A 23157-nucleotide genomic window follows, 5' to 3' on the forward strand; every position below is an offset into this window, starting at 1 on the left:
TGGCCGTATCCTACCTATTTTTTGCTGCTGTCGCCGAATATACTTTTGTCTTTTCCTGACTCACATCTATTATATCCTGAAAAACGCAATTTTCAGTGTTCTTCATCCTGCCTCATCTAGTAGCCTCATCCCGGGCAAAAAGTTAAGAAAAAATAAAATAAAAGTAAATACCTTCAAAAAAGACCTGTCTACCGCACGGGTATCGGGGTATATATTATCTCATTTGGCTGAAACTTGGCAGAGGGTCTTCATTATCTTTTGTCAAATGGACGTATTTCTATCAAACGGACCTAAGCGCCTTAGGGTGAGGAAGGTAGAGGGGGGCTTGGATTAGAGGCAGAATCGGGCGTCCGGCGTCCGGCTTATTCCGTCCTATACTTGCAATGCTTTTCCATGGCGCATAGGTCCGTTTGACAGAACGCGCTATCCGGGAAATGTCTATAAAAATTCTCACAGTATAATTATTGTAATCTCCCGTCACATTCTTACGGCGCAATGATACAACTATTCGAGCTCTCCGGAATGCGTGAGGTATCACGCCGCATTTGAAGGCGTTTTCAAGACAGCCAAATTCCGCTACCCGGAATATCCTTTTGAATATAGTTCATATTCTTCTGTTATATTCCGTACCACTTGTTTATTTTTAATCCTCGTATAAAAACCACCCATTTGCTAAATACAATTCTAGCTGGAGCGACTTCAGCTATGCATTCACCACTGCAAAAATATCAAAGGAAATCGACAAGCCGAGTATGTATGGAGGCTATGTCAATAATTGTAATCTTCCGTCACATTCTTACGGCGCAATGATACAACTATTTGAGCTCTCCGGAATGCGTGAGGTATCACGCCGCAGTTGAAGGCGTTTTCAAAACAGCCAAGTTCCGATACCCGGATTATCGTTTTGCAAAGTTCTTATTATTATATTTTATTTCCTACCATTTGTTTGTTTTCAATCCTCCTATAAATCTACTCATTTGCTGAATACACTTCTGGCTGGAGCTTATTTTAGCTATGCATTCACGACTACTAAAATGTCAAAGGAAATCGACAAGACTAGCGTGTATGAAGGCTATTTCAATTGTAATCTGCCGTCGCATTTCTAAGGCGCAATGATACGACTATTTGAACTCTCCGGAATGCGTGAGGTATCACGCCGCATTTGAAGGCGTTTTCAAAACGGCCAAGTTTCGATATCAGGTTTGTAGTTTCGCGAGAAATTGGAGCACAAAATTAATGGAATGACTGATTGTACGAGCTCATGCAACTCAATAAATTGGTGTTTTATTTGACTGAAGCGTTGAAAAACAGTTCGGTCAGAAATTTAAATCAACCTACGGTCCATTATATAGTTCATATTCGGGTGTTTTGTTCCTTACCACTTGTTTATTTTTAATCCTCGTCAGCCAAATTCCGATACCCGGATTATCCTTTTGAATAGTTCATATTCTTTTGTTATATTCCGTACCACTTGTTTATTTTTAATCCTCGTATAAAAACCACCCATTCGCTAAATACAATTCTAGCTGGAGCGCACTTCAGCTATGCATTCACCACTGCAAAAAATGTCAAAGGAAATCGACAAGCCCAGCGTGTATCGAGGCTATTTCAATCGAGGACACCGCACCAAGAACAGCCTATAACTGGAAACCGCGATTGAGAAAAACGCATTTAATGTTTAGTTTTTTATGTACTGCGCAGACTTTTCTATGCAGGTACCCTGTTTTGGGGTTTTTGGGTGACCTAACCCTTCCATTGAAGGATGCCGGGTTGATTTTGGGATACATTTTTGGTTTACACTATAATATATTTAATTTAAAAACGCGGTTGATAGGCCATTATTACGCCTAAAGTCATTTTGGTGGCAATATGAAGTATAAATCATTTTAATCACGCATGATTAACGCAAAATGAATGATTATCGATAGTGAGTTAAGGAAGGGGTAACTCGGTAACTAGCACCTTATAGGCCCATAAGTTTTAAGGCCCGTTTATAGGTCGTTCTTGCACCCATCGATCCAGAGGCCTGACTTAACTCGGGAAAAAAAGGTTTTTCGACCTTGAGCCGTTACCTATCTATATATTCTATCGATATCACAGCATACAGCATAGTCCAGGGTACGTAGAATCCGAAAAGCAGATGGGCGTAATAACGACCTATACGCCTATATGCTGTTCTTGGTGCGGTGTCCTCAATTGGGCCACCCTGGTGCAATACTGTCCTTAACTCCTTACGTCCTTAAGTGACCCCTAATACCTCCTTGAATAGATTGATTGAAAAGCAAGAAGCACGCAATCCTTGATTTTAACAAATTACATCGATCTTTTATAGTCAAATACCTCCCATTTTGAGCGTTTGGTTGCGCGTGCACCACGCTGCAGCACAGTAAAAACACAAAATATAAAAGAAAAAATTTAAACCCTTTGAAAATCATTAAATTTGACACGGAATCACCTTAATATTTACAAAACACATATTTCATTTTCCTCAATACACATTTTTTTCATCAATTTAAATGAGAATAATCTTTGCAAAATGTTCAATCATTTCAAAATCATGAGTTGAAAAACGCTGATTCCACGAGTTTAAATAAACATAGAGCGGAGCGGCGGCGGCGGCGCGGCTGCGCCGGCGCGAAGCGCGCACTGGCCCCTTCAAACCAAGGAGGATACTTCACGCATTGCGCAATGCTTGAAGTATCCCCTTAGGTTTGTAGGCGCCAATGCGCGCTTCGCACTGGCCCACAGGGCGGCCCTCTGTGGACAAAAATCCAAAATTCACAATTCGACATTTAAATTTTTTTTGGATGTTTGTCATCTTCATGATATTCCTGACTCACAATGATGGTTCCTTTTCAAATTTTTTGCCCAGAACTATATCAAATCTGGGTAGAAAGTGAACGGAAAATCGGTCCAGAATCACTGGCCCATGAGAAATACACGGGAAAAAGGAGTCAACTTCAAATGAAGATTTTTCGCTTGAAACGCAAGATGCTCTGGGTGGTTAACATTTTCTTACTCTTCAGATAATTATCCAACTTCGATCCTGCATAAAAGATTTTCCGACTTTTTGCGACTATCAGAGATATTTGAAGTTAAAGTTTGGGTCTTCGGCGTTGCTTTTACATTGTTAACGTAGAGCTGATTAGAGGTTGCCAACTTCCGACGGACTTCTCTCGGGAAATACGGAAAGATATCCCGAGATAATAACATTTCCTTATCCGTTTGATGTTCTAGTTTGAAAGTGACAAATATTTTTCCTTAGTCAGTACTACTCTCTTCATTATTTAAAGTTAAGTTTTTGGTTTTCAACCTAAAATGCATTAATTTATTCATGAACGCGGCAACACAGTAAGGGATTTCCCGTATGGGAATTCTCAAATTCCATTCGTCAGCGTTCGAATCAAAACACAACAAACCTTGTGCCTCTTATCCACTCTTATCACTGCAGCATGCTGAAATGTTTCAGCACTACCGACTACCGTTTCAGTATCACGTTTGTTGACGAACTATTTTCTAAACAATAACATAACCTCTGTTTAAAGTACTGTGTTGTCATCGTGGGCCGCAAAGTTGTATGCTCCAAGCTAATTTTCAGAGTCAGAATAACTATATAGTTCTTTGGCTGGAGTATGATAGTTCTGTGAAATTGAGTGCATTTTTTTCAATGTTATCTACAGTCTCTCCGTCATCTTGACAAGAGCTGTTTAGAACAACAAATCCATAGCCATTATGGACCAAGTCCCCAAGCGTAAGTGATTTCGAACTCTTGTATATGAATTTCATTCTTAGAAGCGTTCCATCTACCAGAGTACATCATTATCAGCAACGAGCTTGACCAGAATTTCCAAATCTTTGCACCATTTTTGTATAAAGTTAACATCTGTATGATGTGTCATGTCTGGCTAAAGACGTAAAAACTGAATGCAAGTGATAGCAGCAGAAAGTGAAGCTGCACTTTTAGTTGAATCGATAAATTCGAAGACCCATCCTCAAAATTTTGTCAGTTTGGGTTCTCTAGGGAGCAGACAGACAGGTATATCAGTTCCTAAACGCACACAACTAGTTTTGCCACGGAACATGCTTTTTCAGGGGGTTCCATTTATGAATAATTTGGAATGTGTTCTATTTCATGGAAGATGGTCTTCTATGTTCCTTTAGATTTGCCCATCATGCGTAGTAAGAAAGGAAACTGCTTAGTAGTTGCACATAGCAACCAGATCTTGCATCAGACAAGTTGGCAGATGTTTAAGTTTGACTGATGCGCATAGATTTAATTACGTTTTCACGCACACTGCGGTGTTGCCAGTGCTCAATCCTCAATGGCTATTAGACAACTGCGTTATGTGACGGAAGCCGTATTAATATTGTTGCCTTCGCAATTTGCCTTGTTTGATGATTTTTCACACAATATTATGTGCACAGTACAAACACTGAGATGATATTCTTCAAGAAAGAATTCTGAATAATTGAGAAATCCTCATTTTCAAGCAAAAATAACTTGCCTTCCATTAAAAGAGAATCGCTTTAAACTTGAAGCAACGAAAGATTGAAACTTTTAAAAGAAGACACTGCTAGAATATCTGGACCAGGAGACTTTTCTATCAAACAATGATTTTTTTTTATACCTAATTTATTATAATTGAAAGTGTTCTCTGTAAGTATGGTAAAAAATCATGCTCTGATAAAAAAAAATATGTTTTCTTTACTTTCAGACGAAGTTTCTGCAACCAGCCTTGGGGGCGACTGCACTTACGAAATTCCAAAAAAATGTATCTTTTCTGAAAAAGATATGAAGTCATGGGAATTGAGTGAAGCCTACGATGTAAGTTTTTTCACCCTCTACTACTCACTAAATGTCTAGACTGATCATTGAGGAAAACCAAGGGACTAATTGGACCGCGTTAAACAGAAAGAAACCAAGCCACATCAGCTATTGCCAAATTTAACAGGGAAATTAAATTTTTTACGAGAGAACATCTATTCAGATTCCTTTGAAAATTTTAAGGAATTTGCTTTGTATTATGGAGAAAATTTCACTGAAATCTGCACAAAAATCCGCTCAACTGTTTTCATGTGAAAGATTAAATTGTCCGATTAAATTTGGCGATAGCTGATGTGGCTTGGTTTCTTTCTGTTTAACGCGGCCCAATTATCCAAACATCCAGTCAATTTGATACAAACTATTAAAAATAAAGCACCTCAGAAAAAGATGGAGAGATTCAAAAGAATGGAAAAATAAAGAGAGATAGGTACGAAAGTGAATAATTTTTTGAATTACGTCATAAAGACCAAAATCTAATATTAGTAGTTGACACAGTTTCAACTGTTAAATTCTTCTTTATTGATTTATCAATATTTGATAGTTAGTGAAGTTCTTCCATGTGTCAGGAATTTGTATCGCAAACACTTCTCCCCGTGTACATTTTCGCAAGAAACATAATGATGTCACTGGTTTCTCTGAAACAAACGCCCGAGCTCAAGAAAGCTCTCAAAGTTCAAGCTGTAATGGAGGGGATATCCCATGCCTTGTTGAGTATCTACCCCTTTGTCTAGTCAAGCTCTTCATGCATAGATGTGCCGGAATCACACACTGAATTTGGCAGCTAAATTTGGGAATCAACAGCTGAAATTTCGTAAATTCGAGTTATTTTCATCCAGATTTGTATCAAATCTATCCAAATAGTTGAGACAAAGTGACAACTGCTTAGCTCTGTTCATCGGTGCCCTGAATTTTGTTAATGATGCCCAAAATTAAGGTATCGGACCAATGACCTCCCTATTCAGCTCCCTTCATTCAGCGTAAGTATGATTCCATCAATAGAGAGCAAGCACATCAGCAGAGTTGCTGTGGTTCAACTTTGGAGTCCTCAAAAATTGGCAGCCCTGCTAAAGTATTTGCTCCCTGCCTGTGCATGGAGAGTTTGACTAGATATAGAGGTGGACTCTGAACGAGACGTGGGATATCCCTTCCCTGACGGCCTGAACTTTGAGCGTTTTTTTTTAGCTTGAGCGTTAATTTCAGAGAAAACCAGTGACACCATTGTGTTTCCTGCAAAAATTCACACAAGAAGAAGTAGTTGAAATGCAAACTTCTAACACATGCAAAAACTCCATGCTCATACAGAGTTAGATATTTTTTTTGTGTCAGTATGGCATTATTAGGAAGAATTTATCTTCTCATTATGTTGTAATCTCTCAGCTGGCAAGTATTTAATTTTTGTTTTTACAGTCAAAATGGATATCAACTTCTCTTTGCTGCTGAAAAGAACTAGATGGAAGCTTAAATGTTCACCGATTTTTATTCTGATTACAGGAGTGCAAAATTCTCATAACCTCCCCATTTTTTTCAATTAGCGTTCACATTTTAAAAACTGTCTCCCCAAGATTTTAATAAAAATAATTTTCGTTTTTACCGCTTACTTAATTCACGAGTTGTAGCAATTTTATGAAATACCCGCAACTTACGTTGTATGGCAAACTGCTCATTCCTTATCCATGCTAATGATAACATCTTTTATCATTTTCAAATTACCTTTTCAATGCATTACCATCATTTCATGCCATTTGCTGGTGTATGGTCGGTAAGTTTTGGCACCCCTGTTTGATGGAGCAGCTCAGTTTAGGCATGTAGTAGCAAATATTAGACTGCTATTGAAGATACTCACTTCTAATTGTTTTCATCCTCATCTTTTAAAGGACTATTTTGGATTCATCAAAGCTATGAATGAAGCCTCTAAAGCCAAATCCTTGAAGATTGATTGTGAAATTTCTGAGATGACCCGAGGAATACTCAATCTTCTAAGCACTCTAGATGAATGGATTGATCAGACTCCGCCAATTGAACAACCTCAACGGTTTGGTAACAAAGCTTTTGCACTATGGTACCAGAAATGTAAAGAGGTAAATATTGGCTCCATCATCATCAATCCATTGGTTACACGCTGCATCACTATGAGACCGCAGGAATGCGAATCTCAGTTTGTAGCATCGCAGACTTCCTGTCATGCTTTATTTTCAACATCAATAACTATGAGACGTAATTTCATGTAAACTTCGGTGATTTGTCTTCTTCATCTGAAGAATACTTTAAGAAAACTTCAAACCATAATGTTGGTTTAGTTTCCTTTTAAAAGATAAAAGAGGAGCGCAGACTTTGAAACCTGCAACCAAGATGCCCATTTTTGCAGTGTCACAGTCGATCAGTAAACATTCTTCAAAGAAAAAAGTCACTCATTTATATCTTGTTAGTGGAATCTTCGATTCTTTACTTCGTAATGTGGGTGCGTTTACATAAAAAAAAAAAAAAAATAATAACGGAAAAAGCAATGTGTGCACCTAGTAATGCTTGTCTAGTAGGAAGTATCTTGAAACTAACAAAAATCGCAATTAATTTTTTACAAGTTATGGTCTTGAATAGAAAAGATTTTGTCTCATAAAAGTGTTATCTAGCTTCAGTTCAAACAAAAGCCCCAGGTATCTTTCTGGCTTTCCTTATCTAAGTTCTTTTTAGAGAAATTGGTGCAGGGGACTATGTATACCACCAACCACTAGCCTTACATAATTCAGAAGGGGAGAGTTTTGCTAGGTGTGCAAGGAAGGGAGGGTCAAAAAGTCCCCCAAAGTGCCTTACCAAATGCTTGAACTAGATGGCCATTATGCTCTAATTTATGTTCGAAGTTTGAATGGAGAAAATTCTTATTCCTCCACAGACTTTCACTCTGTTGTACATTACCCTTTTGTCCTACATGGTATACTTTATTTTTCAGAATAGCAGCAAATTATTGGAAGATATTCTACCCAGAGAGTTACATCCAGCAATTGTAGAATTAAAAGAATATTTAACTGAAAGCTTTGGAAACTCAACAAGAATTGATTATGGCACAGGACATGAAATGTCATTTTGTATGTTTCTATGTTGTCTCTTCAAGCTACGTATTTTTCAAGAAAAAGACAGTGTAGCCGTCGTGACCAGAGTTTTTAATAAGTAAGTTCTCCAAATTCATTTTATCAAAAATGAAACCGTGATTCGAAGGATCATTGTTAGAAACCCAACAGAAAAGCTTCAAGCATAAAACTCAGCAGAAAGCCAGTTTTATCAATCCCTCGAAATCTGGTTTTTTCTACAAAAAAAAAAAAAAAATCTGCCACATCAAGTATCCTCTTTACCTAGTCTGTCCCAAAAGAATTGAGACTGTTGCTGTAACTTCTGAACTGAGGCAGCTAGAAATGTGATCTTGTTTGTATTTGAAAGAGCAACTGACTTTCTAGAGATTTTCTTTAAGTTTACTTGTACAAAATTTGCAATGTTATGAAATTTAAAAAAAAAAAAAAATGGTCCCTGCTGTTTTTAGCATGGATTTTCCCTCCTGGGAAAAATGCTTCAAAAACTATCTTCTGAAACTTGGTGGACTTAATAAAGGCAACGCTTTTCAAACGTTGTTTAATGAGGAGCTTAATCACAGCAACAAGATTTGAATTATGGCTCTACGTGTTTAAGACTGAGACAGAGAATTGTATCTAATTTTTATGAGCGAGTTATTGTGATTTACATGATCACCGCTTTTCAGTGTTTTGGTATGGAAATTAAAAGGATGAAGAACTTTAGTAAGTACAATATTTATGATACATTATCGATGCACAGAAGTATATTTCAGTGAAAAACACTGATCACACCAAAACCTAAAGCACTTACCCCTTACTATTAGAGTGGCAGAACTCTAAAAACAAATTACAACGTTTTGCGTGGCCATTCAACTCTCATTGTCATTGTTACCCCTTAAACAGCGTAACAAAGTTATATTTTATATTACCAGTTTATTCTGTCCATAAAGTTTTGGAGATCAGTTTTTGAAGAGCTTTCTCTGAAAAGAAAAATATGTGCTATAAACAGAAGGGGATTAATTTTTTTTTAAACTGGTGAAAAAGCCCTAAAGTTTCTTCTCTCCTAGGGACGTCTGCTACATCCCTGACAACTCGTCTGTCGGCTTACTGATTTTTTGATAATTATGCACTGTTTATGGATTGTAATTTATCTCGCAACTTTGTTCAACAAGCATAGGGAATGAAATGCCCTCATTGAAAGCGGCAGATATTTTCAAAAGTGGCGGTGTAATTAAGGTCTTGTTCTACAAACCTTAGTGTGAACAAGGTCTAATGTCTTTTTGAAATCACTACATAAAACTAATCCACCAAACACCATACATAGTTGACAATTTGCTTTTCATGAAGAAATTATCTTACGGAGACAAGAAAAAACTTATATTTTCCTGGTTTATACTCACATATTTACTTTGCTCGGATTTTCAGGTATTTGAATTTAGTTCGCAAACTTCAAAAAACATATCGCATGGAACCTGCAGGCAGTCATGGTGTCTGGAGTTTAGATGACTATCAATTTGTACCTTTCATATGGGGAAGTGCGCAGTTCATAGGTAAAATTATTTGTAATGATAATTAAAAATTATCTCAGTTTTAAGATATAGTTTCGTCCATCTGAGAAACATTGTCTGGTACCTTATAATTGTGTTCTGCAGTTTTACATTATTGCTGTTAGATTTTCTGTTCTTCCTTCATTTCCTCTGTAAGAACAACATCTACCAAAGTTGAAGGTGTGAAAGATACCAGAAAATATTACCAAATCTGGACTACCTCCTAAAATTGTTCAATAAATTTTAATACTTGCTTGTAATTCATTAACCTCTGTACTATTGATCATTGAAAATAATCTAAAAATTTTCTTTAGCTTCTATTTTTTTTCTAAAACTCAGCAAATTAGTGAAAAGAGACAGCTCGCACGGTGCAACAACAAAAGAAATATAAATGAGCTTTTGTATAGTTGTATGTATGCTTTACTTAGTTGCTCTTTTACTCTTTTTTAAACAGGAAAGCCAATCATTGAACCAAGTATGTTCCTTCAAGATGAAATAGTGAACAAATTGCATCAGGAATATATGTTCATAGGCTGTATTAAGTATATAACAGAGGTAAGAATTCAAAAGTTCAGTTATTATACTTTTTTTAAAAAAAATATGATCTGCTTAATTTACTTCTTTGCAATGATATCATTACCCTCTGGTCAAAATATCACAAGCTTTATTCACACTTAGATGCTATACTGCTAGACATCTCAATATTATTTTAATTTCTTCTTCAAAACTTTGGCACACATTTTCATGAAAATTCCTGAGACTAATTTGATTGACAAAAGAAATACTAGGGAAAATTTTCAAATTATTCTGCTCATTAGTTTTTCTAAAAAAAATTGAACAAATTTGGTAACATAGTGCCCAAGCACCAATGGCGCTTGTGATGTTTTGACCAGATGGTGGCAAGCAATACTCTTTTCTTCATTACTTGTTGGCATGGGAAGAAAATGTAAAACTCATTCAATCAGTAGTATGTTAGAAACCAAACTCATATGTATTTTGGTACAAAAAATGACAGTTGAATTGGACTGTATTTTACAATGAGGGACTATTATTTCTGGCTCGATCATACAAGCATTTCTCTGCTCCGGAAAACTAACGGTACATAATATGTTGCCTAAAATTAGCCAAAGATTTTAGCTCTAATTACAGAATGTAGTCCATTTCATCTGGAGGTACTAGGTAAAATATTACCCATCCTTATTTATGCTCCCTGCTATTATTTGTGGTAGAATCAACCATAATTGACTGGTTTTTTTTCGTATTTTGTATCCCTATAGCCTCTACTTTTGAATAATAAATGAATTGTGCCTTTCATACTATTTGATCGATTGAATATTTAGGATTATTTAAATATAAAATTCTTTGATTTGCTTGTAGGTCAAAACTGGTCATTTTGCAGAACACTCAAATCAGTTGTGGAACATAAGTGGACTCACGACGTGGACTAAAGTTAATCAAGGTCTTATCAAAATGTATGATGGAGAGGTATGTGTATTTGTGGACATTATTTTCAAAGAAACTCGTTGTCTGAACTTTCGCAGTTTTGGACAATTTTGTGTATTTTTTATCAAAAGAGCACAGAGAATATGGCAGGTTTTGGTAGTGGCCTGTACTAACTCTTGTTTTAATTTTTCGCCCCAAAAATATTTAGCCTGCACCATGCATACAATAGCATTTCCAAAGTGTCACATTTTGTCTGAAAATTTCCTCCAAATCTGTTTTTCATTTTGTGCCTCCATCTGTAAATCCAGAAAAAAAATCTGAAAAAAAAATCTCTAAAAATCTGTACATATTTTAAGAGGAATACCTATCATGACTAAGCTTCAATCTTTTTTCCTTCTCACAGAAAATGAATCTTTGCTGCTCCAAAAAAAATGTAAAAGGGATGTTTTTATTCTTGTCAAGTTATTTTTTATCATAATGTACATACATTTTGATGGCTAAGGCACAAAACTGCCTACCTGCAAACTCTGACGATTTTGCAGGACAAAGAAGAAACTTCGCCTTCTTGTAACTTTGCGGTTGGATTTGCAATTTTTTTCTTTCTCTTTTTACATAACAGCGTTATTACAGTGCTCCCATGCGGAATTGCAAAAAACTAAAAACATCAGCTTGCGTATTTAATACTGAGGAATGCAGTTAAGACAGTAACTCATTTTCGCCAAAATTGTCAGTTAGGTGGTATTGTTCTTCAGCTTTCGATTTGAAGATGTATTACAACAGATGTAGTTCCAAGTTCTCAGTTAGTTGTTATTTTCATTGAATTTTAACCTTCCCAAGAGGCCCTACCATTGTTGGGCCTTTAAAAACATGAACTTGGCCTCAAACACCTTTATTTTTTCATGATTCTTGATGCTTTGTTGCACAGTTAGTTTAGTTGCCTGGCCGACTCAAACACAAATAAGGTCGCGGATTTTCACTTCCTGAGTGTGTCAGTTACCACCATGTTTTTACGGAGATAAAAGCATCCATTCCTGTTAAAGGCAAAATAATTACTACTCTAATCTTGTTCCTTTATTTATGAGTTTTATGCTTCTCTATTTATCATTAGTGGCTTATAAATTGCTGACTATTGCTTATTGCCTGCAACATATTTGCTATGTTGTCCAGATTTTGTTTTTGGTGATTTCCACTTTTCTTAAAAAATGAAGCAAGGGACCACTAAACAAGGTAGGAATTGAAGCATTATGATACATATTTTCTACTCAAAATTTTATAAGGAATTTGATTCAGGTAACGAAAAAAGCATAAAATGGCTCCTAAGCAAACTATTTCTGTTTTAAATTTGCATTGGGTACAGGAAATTTAAATTGCTACACAAGAAAAACAATACGCTATGTGAGTCAAATCGCACACTACAACGCTCATGGCGAGCTTTTCAATCAAAAAGTGCTCTTTCCCTACATTGGCTTGTTTAGAGTTTGAAAAACATGCAAAAACTGAGCCAAAGGGTCAAAATTGAGGGTGTCATATTTTTATGCTGCATAGACTATCATGGCAATTTTCAGCACGTAATTCAACTCTTGAAGAGTTTTGTTGTTTCCTAAGCGGGAAGTTTAAATTCACGCATCAAAAATCATTAAATATCCTTGTTAGGAGTTAATTTTAGAAATTTTCCTCCGAATCATGTTCCACATGAAATTTTAATTTGGAAACAGGCGGCCAAATGCCTCAATTTGTATCTAGTTCAGTGGTCCATTCAGCAATAATACAGAGATCTTATGTTAACACCTGGTTTTAGGATCAATAAGTATGATCTTTATGAAGATTCTGTTCTGAAGTAGCTGCATCACTGAGAAATGTGCACGAATCTTATTAATGACCCTGTTGAAGAATAAGTTACAACGTCTGGAAAGAACTTACTTTTTTTTTTCATCGATGTAAAAACCTTTTTTCTCGTTATGAAAAAATGGAATTTACTGATCGTGTGAAGTTGCCCAAGACTTAAAGAGTGAGCATGTTTAGAGGAAAAGTGGTTATCGTAAATCCCTTAGTTTCATTATGAAGCAAACTACAGCTAAGAATGTACAGTCAAACCTCACCAAGTCTGAAATTCCGATAACTCTGTAATATCAGCTTCGTCCCGTTTTTTTAGTTCGCCAGTATTAAGTCTGTTTTATACGGAAATCCTACCTAGTCAGAATGAACCCTTGGTCTAGATGCATTCCAATTTAGTAAGGTACGACTTAAGCCGTGTGCTATGCAACAAGTAATTCATGTTATAATTTTTTAGGTATTGAGGAAATTTCCCGTAATCCAGCATGTTTTATTTGGGTCAATCTTGCGATTCCAAGCATGTGAAAAGGCAAAATTTGCTCTTCCAATGCAGCGGAAACCATCAGCACCATTCAGTGTCTCCACATTGCAGCTTACTAGGGAAGCTGTTCTCTCACGGTCTCAATCAGATGCAGATGCATCGAATAAAGAACCAGGTAACAACCCACCTGTTTCTGTCAATGAAGCTAGGATAAGCAAAAGCCCTGACAGCCAAATCAACTGATCAGTTTCGTTGTTTTCTTTTTGCAAAGCAAAATCAGGATAACTACTAAAAAATATGATGCTGAAGTATGAAATATTCAGTCTGTCAACTATATCATTCATCATACTTACTATCATTTATTTTTTTACTCCAAATTAGGTTTTGAATGAGGCCGGTTTCAAAAATCTGATGTTGTATGGTATTTCAATTCAATAATTGACTTCAAGCCCAATCGACAACAAAAGTCAATAGTTTTGGGATATTATAACTTGCCAAACTGGATTGTTTTGAATGAAGAATTCATGGAACTAAGAAGTTGAATCATAGATAATTTTATGATAACTTTACCGATCAAAGTATGCATCTACTTCAGAGAGGAGACAAGGAGATCACCTCAATTACCCCATTTGAGTTTGATTGGACTGAAATTGCTATTCTTAAATTAATAATTGTGTGTGATGAATTCTAATCCTAATCACGAATATATAATTCTAACTTTGCCTACTTTTTCAAACACAGAACTTATTGTTTAAGTCTAAAAATAACCAAGTTTCGAATGTTATTTTATTACTCCTAAAATAAATAATAAAAAGATAAACCATTGACAATTTAAAAAAATTGGATGGATCAAATGCCTCTCAGTAGTGAGTATTTGAGTGAGTTCAAACCTTGGTGCCCCACCTTCAATCACGATCTTATTAAGAAAAGCTGAGCTAAATAAAATATTTATCATTCCATCTCTCTAAATTTTATCAAAAATCATTACACTGCAAGCAAACCGCAAGTACACGTAACTGGTTCAGTATACTATTTAGTGCTGCACAATCTTGCTTTTCTATTTTCTAAATTATTTGATGAATAATCATAATTATGAGTATTATTGTGATTAACTCCATTATTCTAATCATGATAAATTAAAATATCCTCAGTTGCATACTGGGACAAAAAACAAAGACAATTTTTACCTGTGATGTAAAGATAATTTACGTTAAATTTTTTTCCACCCCCATTTCTTTTATTCTTAAAGATAATAGGAAACCAATTTAAATGTTTTGAAAGGTTTTCCATTTTTATCAGGACTCATGTTGATGTTTTCTTAGAAAATTTTTGTTGCCTTTTCTTTCTGATCTTCTGGTTATTTTCCTTTTTTTAAATGACGATGGCCACTTCAGGATCGGAATGTCCCTTCATCAGATCTTCTGATCACTCCATGGTTTCTAATGAACCACTAGACAAGGTACGAATTTCAGCATTCTGATACATGTTTCTCAACCAAAATTTCACGTAGAACACGATACGCACAACGAAAATTACCAAAATCAACTCCTGACGAAGATATTTAATGATTCTTGATGCGTGAATTCAAACCACCCGCTCATGAAAACTCAATGCTCTACGTGATTCACATCGCGCGCTAAATGTTTATCATGACAGTCTCTGCGATGTAAAAATCTTCAACTTCAATCTTGACACTTTGGCTCAGCTATAGCAAATTACCAATAGTTTGAACAACACATGGTGGAAAATGAACATTGCTCGATTGAGAAGCTTGCTGAAACCGTTGTAGTGCGCGATTTGACTCACGTAGAGCTTTGAGTTTCTTGTGAGCGGGCAGTTCAAATTCCTCGTAATCAGTGCGAAATAAAAACGTTAATATCTTCGTTAGAAGTTGATTTCGGTAATTTTCGTAGTTTGAATCGTGTTCTACGTTAAATTCTGGTTAAGAAACATGTATCAGATTGCTTAAATTCGTACCTTGTCTAGTGGTCCATTGGCACATGAAACTACTCCGTGACCCAGGCTGCCCTCCTAATTAGTACCAGTAATGCTCTTTACGTTCCTCTTGATAACCCACTGTTATGCAATATCAGTGTAAATATAGTGCGTCATCAGTTTTAGTTTTTATTTCAAAATCGGTTGTATCATGAGACAAGTAGAAACCATGAAGTGATCAGAAGACCTGATGATGGGATATTCAAATCCAGGAATGGCCATTGTCATTTAAAAAAAGGAAAATAACCAGGAGATAAGAAAGAAAAGGTAAAATCAAAAATTTTCTAAGAAAACATCATTTAAATGTCTCAAAATAATTTTATTTTGCTTTTTCCCCCTGTTTATCTATAAAGGATAATATCTACTAAATCCTATTTGCCGAATTTAATATTACATTTTTTCAAGTTTTGCCACGTACAATGTTGCCAAATTTCGAAACTGGACAGTTTCTATCTTCTTTCTCTGAAAACTTCAGTGGTAACTTTTGCAAGTTGGCTACACAATTTTATTTTGATTTAAATCCCTTATAAATATCAATTTTACGTGACACTGTCCGCCACACTAATAATCGATTCTTTTAAATACATCTAAGTAGAGCAAAAAAAGCATTGCCAGCTTGCAAGAATCACCGCCGAGAAACTCGCATTTCTCTGACAGAAAAATTACAGAGGGCATAAAGAAACAAAATTACACAGAAACTTTAGAAGAAATGCCTTTTCTCTAAGTCAATCAACTACAGAAATAAGCATTATGTAATTCAATAGTTTCATCTGTTTCTGTTATTCATTGATGCAGATTTTACAAGCAATATTCTCTTCTTCTAATATGCTTCTTAAAATTATCGGGTGCTCCACTTTAGTGCATCTCCTGCTTTTAAGTTATTCGTTTTACGGCGAAGTCCTCAATATGTCTTTTTTTCTTTTGAATGAATTTTACCTTTTATTTTGAAATATTTGATTTGTGTGATGAACTTGTCATCTAGTCATTTTTCTCCCTAAAAATATTACATTTTTTTTTAAAGTAAAAACTTTCATACTTCTCTGTTGCTCTTTCCTCTCCTGTTCCATGAAACTCAAAGTTGAACAGCTATTTTTTTTCAGGGCCCAAGCACCAAAATTCAACTCTCGATAAGGGCAGAAAAAAGTGTGCCGGTTGGCCTTCATTCAATCCATCAAGCCCAGTTTCAATAGGTAGTTCAATTGCAGTCAAAGACATTTTTTAGGCTCAAAAGATCAAGGGCATGTTATATGGCAGTTTCCTCCACTTTTCTCGAAACTTGCGTTTTGGCGCTTTGATCCATGAGGAAAATATCGGTTCAATTCTGCTCTTTCTGTTTCCTCAATATCTGTCAGAACTCAGAGCTCCTTCCTCAGTCTGGAACGTGCACATTTTTTTACGCAAATTAAGGTCTCGAATGAAAGGTCGTTTGAGGTCTTTGTCACTTGGCATACAGTTTTAAAGATATATGCTACCATTATTCTTTCAATTTTTAAGTTTAAAATACTTGGACAAGTCTCAAACAGTGCATGAAGAATTAGACATGCACCTGCAAGACAACGTGTGAAAAGAGAATTAATCACCGAATTTAAGCCCAAAATGAATAAATCGCAAGGAATGATTTGTGAATTCTATTTTCTGCTTCGCACGGGTATTATTTTAAGATGAAGGATGTTGAATCTATTCTCTTTAAGAACAAATCAACTCCCTCAAGGTAGCCTTGAGTTCTACTTTGAGTTTGAAACATACTGTGGAACTACAGTTGAAGTTTATTGATTTTCTCTCTTCAGACTAAAAATTATTACTTTTATGTTGAAACGATTTCTCATATTCCAATTTTGATTGATGTTGGCCGAAAATTAGTAGATGGTAAATTTATTTCAAGTAGAATTCAAGCTAGAGTACAGTCAAACTACTTTTTGCTAATATGAACCATTATTTCCAGCTGTGAAGTACACGAAACATTTATGAGGTTGGTGACAGTCGGTTAAAGTTTGGTATCTGTTTGTAGATTTTTTATCTCCACAAAACACACACACCCTCACACACACACAAAAAATTGTAACCAGTGGTTATTGGTTAATTTGCTACAAAACCTCCAAAATCCTCCATCTGAGTTTTTTCCCAAACCCATCAAGTGCAAAAAATAAATCTGTTTAAATGAGTTTATCTTGTGGTGAAAATAAGACGTTTTAAAAGGAACACTTTGACTCAGATCTTTTCATCGCCGCAATTCTTTAAGGGTGGTAAATTTTGCAAAAATACTTAATCTCCAGTAGGTAATTAAGGCAATCGAAGTTCTTTGTAAAAGAGAAAAAAATCTCACAAAACCGTGGAACATTAGTCCTGGGATTTTCCTTAGCTGAGTGAACACTGTGAGGGGCTAATACTTTTCCCGAGTGAATTCAACTCAAACTACAAACTCAGGTTTGGAAACTGAGGTTTCTAAAATGGAACAATTATCCTCCATCCATTTTCTTAATTGAAAAACTGTCTCATTACAATTGTCTAAAAAAACTCTCACTCTTAGAACTTGAACAAGATGTAAGACGATGTGTTGAATAATACATTGGAAAAACGAGTGTGATGTCTATGAAATTCAAAATCTTCTTCACCAGAAACTTTTTTGTTTTTCGGTGTGGCAAATGGTGTAATTTTTTCAACTACATATCCATTTTTGTCTGTTAGTTTATTCAATCTCATCTCTGTTTCCTGTTTTACCTTACATATATTTCAGCACTAAAATAAGGAGTGAAAAATGTAAATTCAATATGGTAACAAAAAATATTTATTGAAATAAAATGTCTCTTCGGCTTGAAATCATACATCTGATGAGGTAAAATTTAAAATTTTCAAAAACAGAACATTAAAAATTTAAACTGAATTTATAGAAATGATTGCAGGTATAAAATCTGCACTGAAAAAATTTACTGATTAACATTTCATAAAATTTCCTCTCTCACATTTCTCAAAGCATGAAATATGTAGGTAAATTGCTAAATAAATATTTTCTAGGAAATAATTTTTTAAGCTTTGGTAACTTCCATTCAATGGGATGGTTAATTAAATAATAAACGTAACCACAAAGACAAACTATAGGAGATGTAGATAAGTTAACCCTCTATAGCCTGGTGTAACGTTTTCGTTACTATGCATTTTTTGTTTTTTTAAGAATAGAATCATTCCTCTGTGACATAATGTTGCTAAGTTGTATCAATGTTTTCGATTTTAAAGACATGAAGACTAAAATTTAGAAATTTTGAGAAGAAGAATGAGAACTTAATGTTTTCACAAAAGCTGCAGCATAGATTTGTGCCCCATAGCATACAAAATCCAAATTAAATTTATGCCATTGAGGGTTAAAAAGAAATTTTTTTTTTAATTTAATCCTGTTTTGCACACCTTCCTAAAACAATTTCTACTTCGTACTAGTTTTGAGCATCCATTTTCAGCAGTAATTGCGACTGTCAGTAATTGTCTCTTAATGACCGTTGATGATGAGCTACATGCTTGAAACTGGTCCGAAGTAAAAATTGTTTCAAAAAGAATTTTAATGTGCGATTGAGTTGAAAATTATATATTTTTTTTATTTACATTAGTTATTAAAACTTGTTTTTCCTGTATATTTTCAATTCCTCTTTGTAAGCATACTTACTCGAGTGACACTGAAAAATTTGGACTCAAATTTCTTTAAATACATAAGTTGAATGCATGAAAAACAAGGAAAACTATCAATTAAGTCTTTCTATCTTAGATTAAGTAAAATAAATAAAGTTGATTTAACAAATAGATTTTAAAAAAAATGTGTTGGATCTAAAATTATCTGAACATTGCTATAAAGGGAAGATTTATTTAGTCAGTTCCACTGGAAGTATCAACTCTTTTGAAGGAAGTGTTCCTTTCCCTCAACGGCCGCCTTCTTACTCTCTTTCTTTTTTGGATCGTACTTTCATCGCTGAATGTAAGGGAGGAAAGTGACTGCGAGTTCTTCAAAGAACTTGAACTACCGGAATAGTGTCGAGTTTTTTCTTTTTCATACAGTTTTGTAATAGCATCTTTATTCGAAAATACGTTTTTCATTTCCTTAAAATGTTCACGACTAATTATATCTTGATTGTTGGAAGATCCAGTTGATGTGGAGTTGCTTGTATCGATAGGACTTTTAACGTCTGCAAAAACAAGTTCATCACTATCTTTTTCCTTAACAATCTTTGATGTCCCTGCCGGTTCACAATCCATTGGGTGACGGTGAGAATTTTTCTTTATGCTTTTATATTGACCATCATTGTTTTTGTTTTCGTTCGTAGAATATTTTCTCCTTTTGAACTGTTTTGTTTCTGTTGAATCACTTGAAGAGAATGGTGAGTTTCCCTCTTCTTCCTGAATATTATGTGTTGGAAGATTAGCAGTTAAGTTGGTGTATTCTGAAGAAAATCCTTTCTGTAAGTTTTCGTACAATTTTATCACATTATCCTCATCTCTATGCTCTTCAAATGCATCCATTTTTAGTTTTTGATAATTTTTCTCCAAAAATTTCTCAAAAGGATCAATTTGTTCGGCCGTTTGCTGCAACTTGGAGACTCTCGCTTGATCAATGATTGATGGTACAAACGACAAAATTGATTCTCTATCGTCGCTTGAGGCATCCTTTTCTGATGCGTCAAAAGTTCTTTGTTCGCTCTCTACCAATGTTGTGGAGGAGTAGTGCCCATTTTCTGAGCCTTCGGAAGAAGAGCTACTCTCAGTCTCTAGACTCAACATCTCAAAATTATTTCTCACATTATCCTCATCTCTATGCTCTTTAAATGCATCCATTTTTAGTTTTTGGTAATTTTTCTCATGAAATTTCTCAAAAGGATCAATTTGTTCGGCTGTTTGCTGCAACTTGGAGACTCTCGCTTGATCAATGATTGATGGTACAAACGACAAAATTGATTCTCTATCGTCGCTTGAGGCATCCTTTTCTGATGCGTCAAAAGTTCTTTGTTCGCTCTCTACCAATGTTGTGGAGGAGTAGTGCCCATTTTCTGAGCCTTTGGAAGAAGAGCTACTCTCAGTCTCTGGACTCAACACCTCAAATTTCTTTTTATTTTGTTGCACTGTTTGATTTATTTGTGCACTTCTCTCTGAATGATGGCTATTCAAAGCCTCTTGGCTGATTTGGCTGTTGATAACATTATCAAAATCTTCAAAGTCAGTTGCAGCTCCCAAAGATTTGAAGAAGCTTTTTTCTGAAACTATAGGAGATAGAGTACTTTCGAATCCTGCCAGATGCGTGCCATTTCTATCAACATTTTTCTTTTTACTCATTGGACTTGCAGATTCTACTCCTAACATCTTATTGAGAGAATTCAATATACTTGAAGGTGGTATCTGATCATTGATATCTTCAGAGGTTTTTTGTCCTCTAGGTGTCTGGTCTGGGGTACTTGTTGCCCTTTGAAGCAGGGAGAAATTTGAAAGAATTTGCTCGGATGACGTTGTTGAACTAAAAGATGCTCCCTTTCTTTTTACGCTCCTATTTTGTGGCACAGTTAAATCATGAACATTTTCAAATTCAAATTTGCATTTGGGGGTTTGATAGTCTGATGAACTTTCATTCAGAGAAAAATCTGTGATAATGTTTTCTGAAGACATTGAGTCGAGAGAATCTTTGAATTTTGAACGATCCACCTGTAGAGAGGATGTTTTCATTTTTAAGTCAGCTCCTCTGCTTTGTTTTGCTGTCATGAACGATATGTTACCAATATCGCTTTCCTCAGAGTCGGATGATGAATAACCAATCAAACCATGTCGAGGTGTTCTTTCACCAGGCTTGCCCTTAAAAGTAATGTCTGTAGAAGAAGCAGTTGACTGGATAGTATCACGTTGAAGGTTTATATCTCTGCCCTCATTGGTAACACTTTGTTCAAGAGTGCATGACTGATTTGATGTGGAGACACTTTTCGTTTGGCTTCCATCGCTTTCAGTCTGCTCTTCAGGAGCCTTAGGTTTGGTCAAATTTCGAATTGAAGAGCAATTTTTTACATCCTGCTCTGGGAAAGATGGTAAATTGGGAGGACCTTGTTGAAAAATTGAAAAATCTCTAGTTTTGGGAAAGTTTGAAGGTAAATTAGTAGCTCGTAGAAGTGTAGATTTTTCTGACAGGGGCCTAGGAATAATTCCCTCCTCGAAGGTAAGTGACCTACTATCATCAGACATGAGTTTTATCGTGCTGCCCTCACTGCTGCTGGAAATGATCTGATCTGGATCTGATAACTCATCTGACTCAGATACAAGTTTTGACTGAGTTTCATAAAGGTTTGATGGGGGTTCAAGGGCCTTAAATTTTGTAACAATCAGAGAAGAATCTGAAGAACTTGTCGAGGTGGGAGATTTCTCTTCTGTAGGTCTTCTTTTAACCCGTTCTGCTTCAAAGGGGTCATGCAGTGTCAATTCCTGTCGCTGCATATCTGGTATAAGTGCATTCTCTAACCTTGAATCATCCCTCTTAAAAGTAGAATCTTCTTCTAATGGTCGGTGATCTTCATTCTTTGCATCTAATATCTGAAAAGTTACAGTGTATTGATCTACTCCTCCGAGAACATGTTGAGAGTCTAATTGTTCCGTCTGAACAGAAGTTGTATTCCCATTTTTATTATCACATTTTGCCACCATATTTTGACTGGTATCTATGATTGTACTCGAATCAAGACTCGAAGATGAATCAGTGGCTGGACTAGAGGAAGAAGATGATTCTGAAACAATGCGACCATTTGTTCTAGGAATGATGTTGATGTTGTAACTTGAGTCTGATTGCATGTCATCGCTACTTTCTGACATGACGTTTGAACCAGTTTTGTTATTTTTTACCGTATCAGCAACTTTATAGTCAGATATGGAGATAGGCATGTTTCGTGTCATTTCCCTATCGTCTGACTCCAAAATATAAGTAGCTTGACCTCTTGGAAGATTGACATCGTAGTTCAAGTCTAATGCCATGTCATCATTAGTCTCTGACATAACGATCGAACTAGTTTCATTGCCTCTAGCTATACCAGCCATTGCACCATCAAATTTAGGGGCCTGCCTTTTTTCATAACACTCTTGGCTGTTCTGACTCTCCACTGTAGAGGAGTGATCTTGTGGAGCAGTGAAATTCAAATTACATTGTTCGTTAGCTTCAGATGTTGCTGAATATTTGATGTTCTGACTGTTGGTCTTGGTTGTTTGCAAATCGGATAGTATATCAATACCAAACTGTGGCAACTGTATTGTTTTATCTACTTTATTGACATCTTCACTGCTCGAGTTTGATGCATCAGAACTGTCCTTTTCTGTTGTAATAGTTGCCCAATCATTAAATTCTCTGTTGTTTGCACTTTGTTTCAAGCAGTTCCCCTTTAAATCAGTATTCAAAGCCTTCTTATTAAAATCAGTATTTTCAGTGGAAGGAGGAATATTTTGCACAATTTTCCTCATCTGTGGCTGAATGTTTTCATCTTTGTTTTTAAATTGTTGGTGAATTTTTCCAGTCTCTTTAATTTGAATTCTAGAGAGGTCATACATCGTTTCTTCAGCTTTTGGTTCAAATGTATCTTCCTGGAAATGCACCGTTTTTCTGAAGTTTGTTGTGACAACTTTTTTATCCACTACCAGTTTGTTTTTGTCAAATTTTTCAGTTAAAATATTATGTCCGGTACTTGAGTTTGTGGCAAAAAGCTCCAAATGGTCTCCTCTTTTTGCATTTATCTTGATGGAAGATTTTCGCTTTATAGGTGCTGGATGTAATGGTTTTTGGAATTCCTGATTTTGAGAAGTGTGATTTTGTTGTCCACCTATTTTTCTCAATTGCCTCCTGTATTTATGCAAACCTTCATCTTCGGTCAAAAGTGTGCTTGACGAGGCTTGCGTTTGAGCAGAATCAAATTCTGAACACTGATTGCATGTTTTAGAAACTGTTTCAACCTCTGATACGGAATCTATACTCTGAGGACT

The 23157-nt window shown here is 35.6% G+C and overlaps 1 protein-coding gene across 2 annotated transcripts; it reads left to right on the forward strand.

The window, feature by feature from the left end:
• The first annotated feature begins 3429 nt into the window (after positions 1-3429).
• Positions 3430-17219, forward strand: LOC109040847 (serine/threonine-protein phosphatase 2A activator). 2 transcript variants are annotated; one of them, XM_019056931.2, is made up of 9 exons: positions 3430-3751; positions 4716-4825; positions 6700-6903; positions 7770-7987; positions 9310-9434; positions 9886-9986; positions 10809-10916; positions 13165-13363; positions 13570-17219. In XM_019056931.2, exons 1-9 carry the CDS (start codon positions 3733-3735, stop codon positions 13578-13580), a joined length of 1095 nt encoding a protein of 364 aa, XP_018912476.2. In that variant the 5' UTR covers positions 3430-3732; the 3' UTR covers positions 13581-17219. The 2 variants fall into 2 exon arrangements, with proteins under 2 accessions (XP_018912476.2, XP_018912475.2); XM_019056930.2 differs by having other exon boundaries at positions 3431-3751; positions 13165-17219.
• Positions 17220-23157: the final 5938 nt, after the last annotated feature.

The sequence above is a fragment of the Bemisia tabaci genome, chromosome 5 (genome assembly GCF_918797505.1).
Source record: "Bemisia tabaci chromosome 5, PGI_BMITA_v3".
Classification (NCBI taxonomy): domain Eukaryota; kingdom Metazoa; phylum Arthropoda; class Insecta; order Hemiptera; family Aleyrodidae; genus Bemisia; species Bemisia tabaci.

What these genes read in the sequence shown, in the direction of transcription:
- LOC109040847 (XM_019056930.2), top strand. An exon ending in GGGAAGTGCGCAGTTCATAG is followed by an intron (nt 9,435 to 9,885) that starts GTAAAATTATTT and finishes TTTTTTAAACAG; the next exon opens with GAAAGCCAATCATTGAACCA. An exon ending in GTATTAAGTATATAACAGAG is followed by an intron (nt 9,987 to 10,808) that starts GTAAGAATTCAA and finishes ATTTGCTTGTAG; the next exon opens with GTCAAAACTGGTCATTTTGC.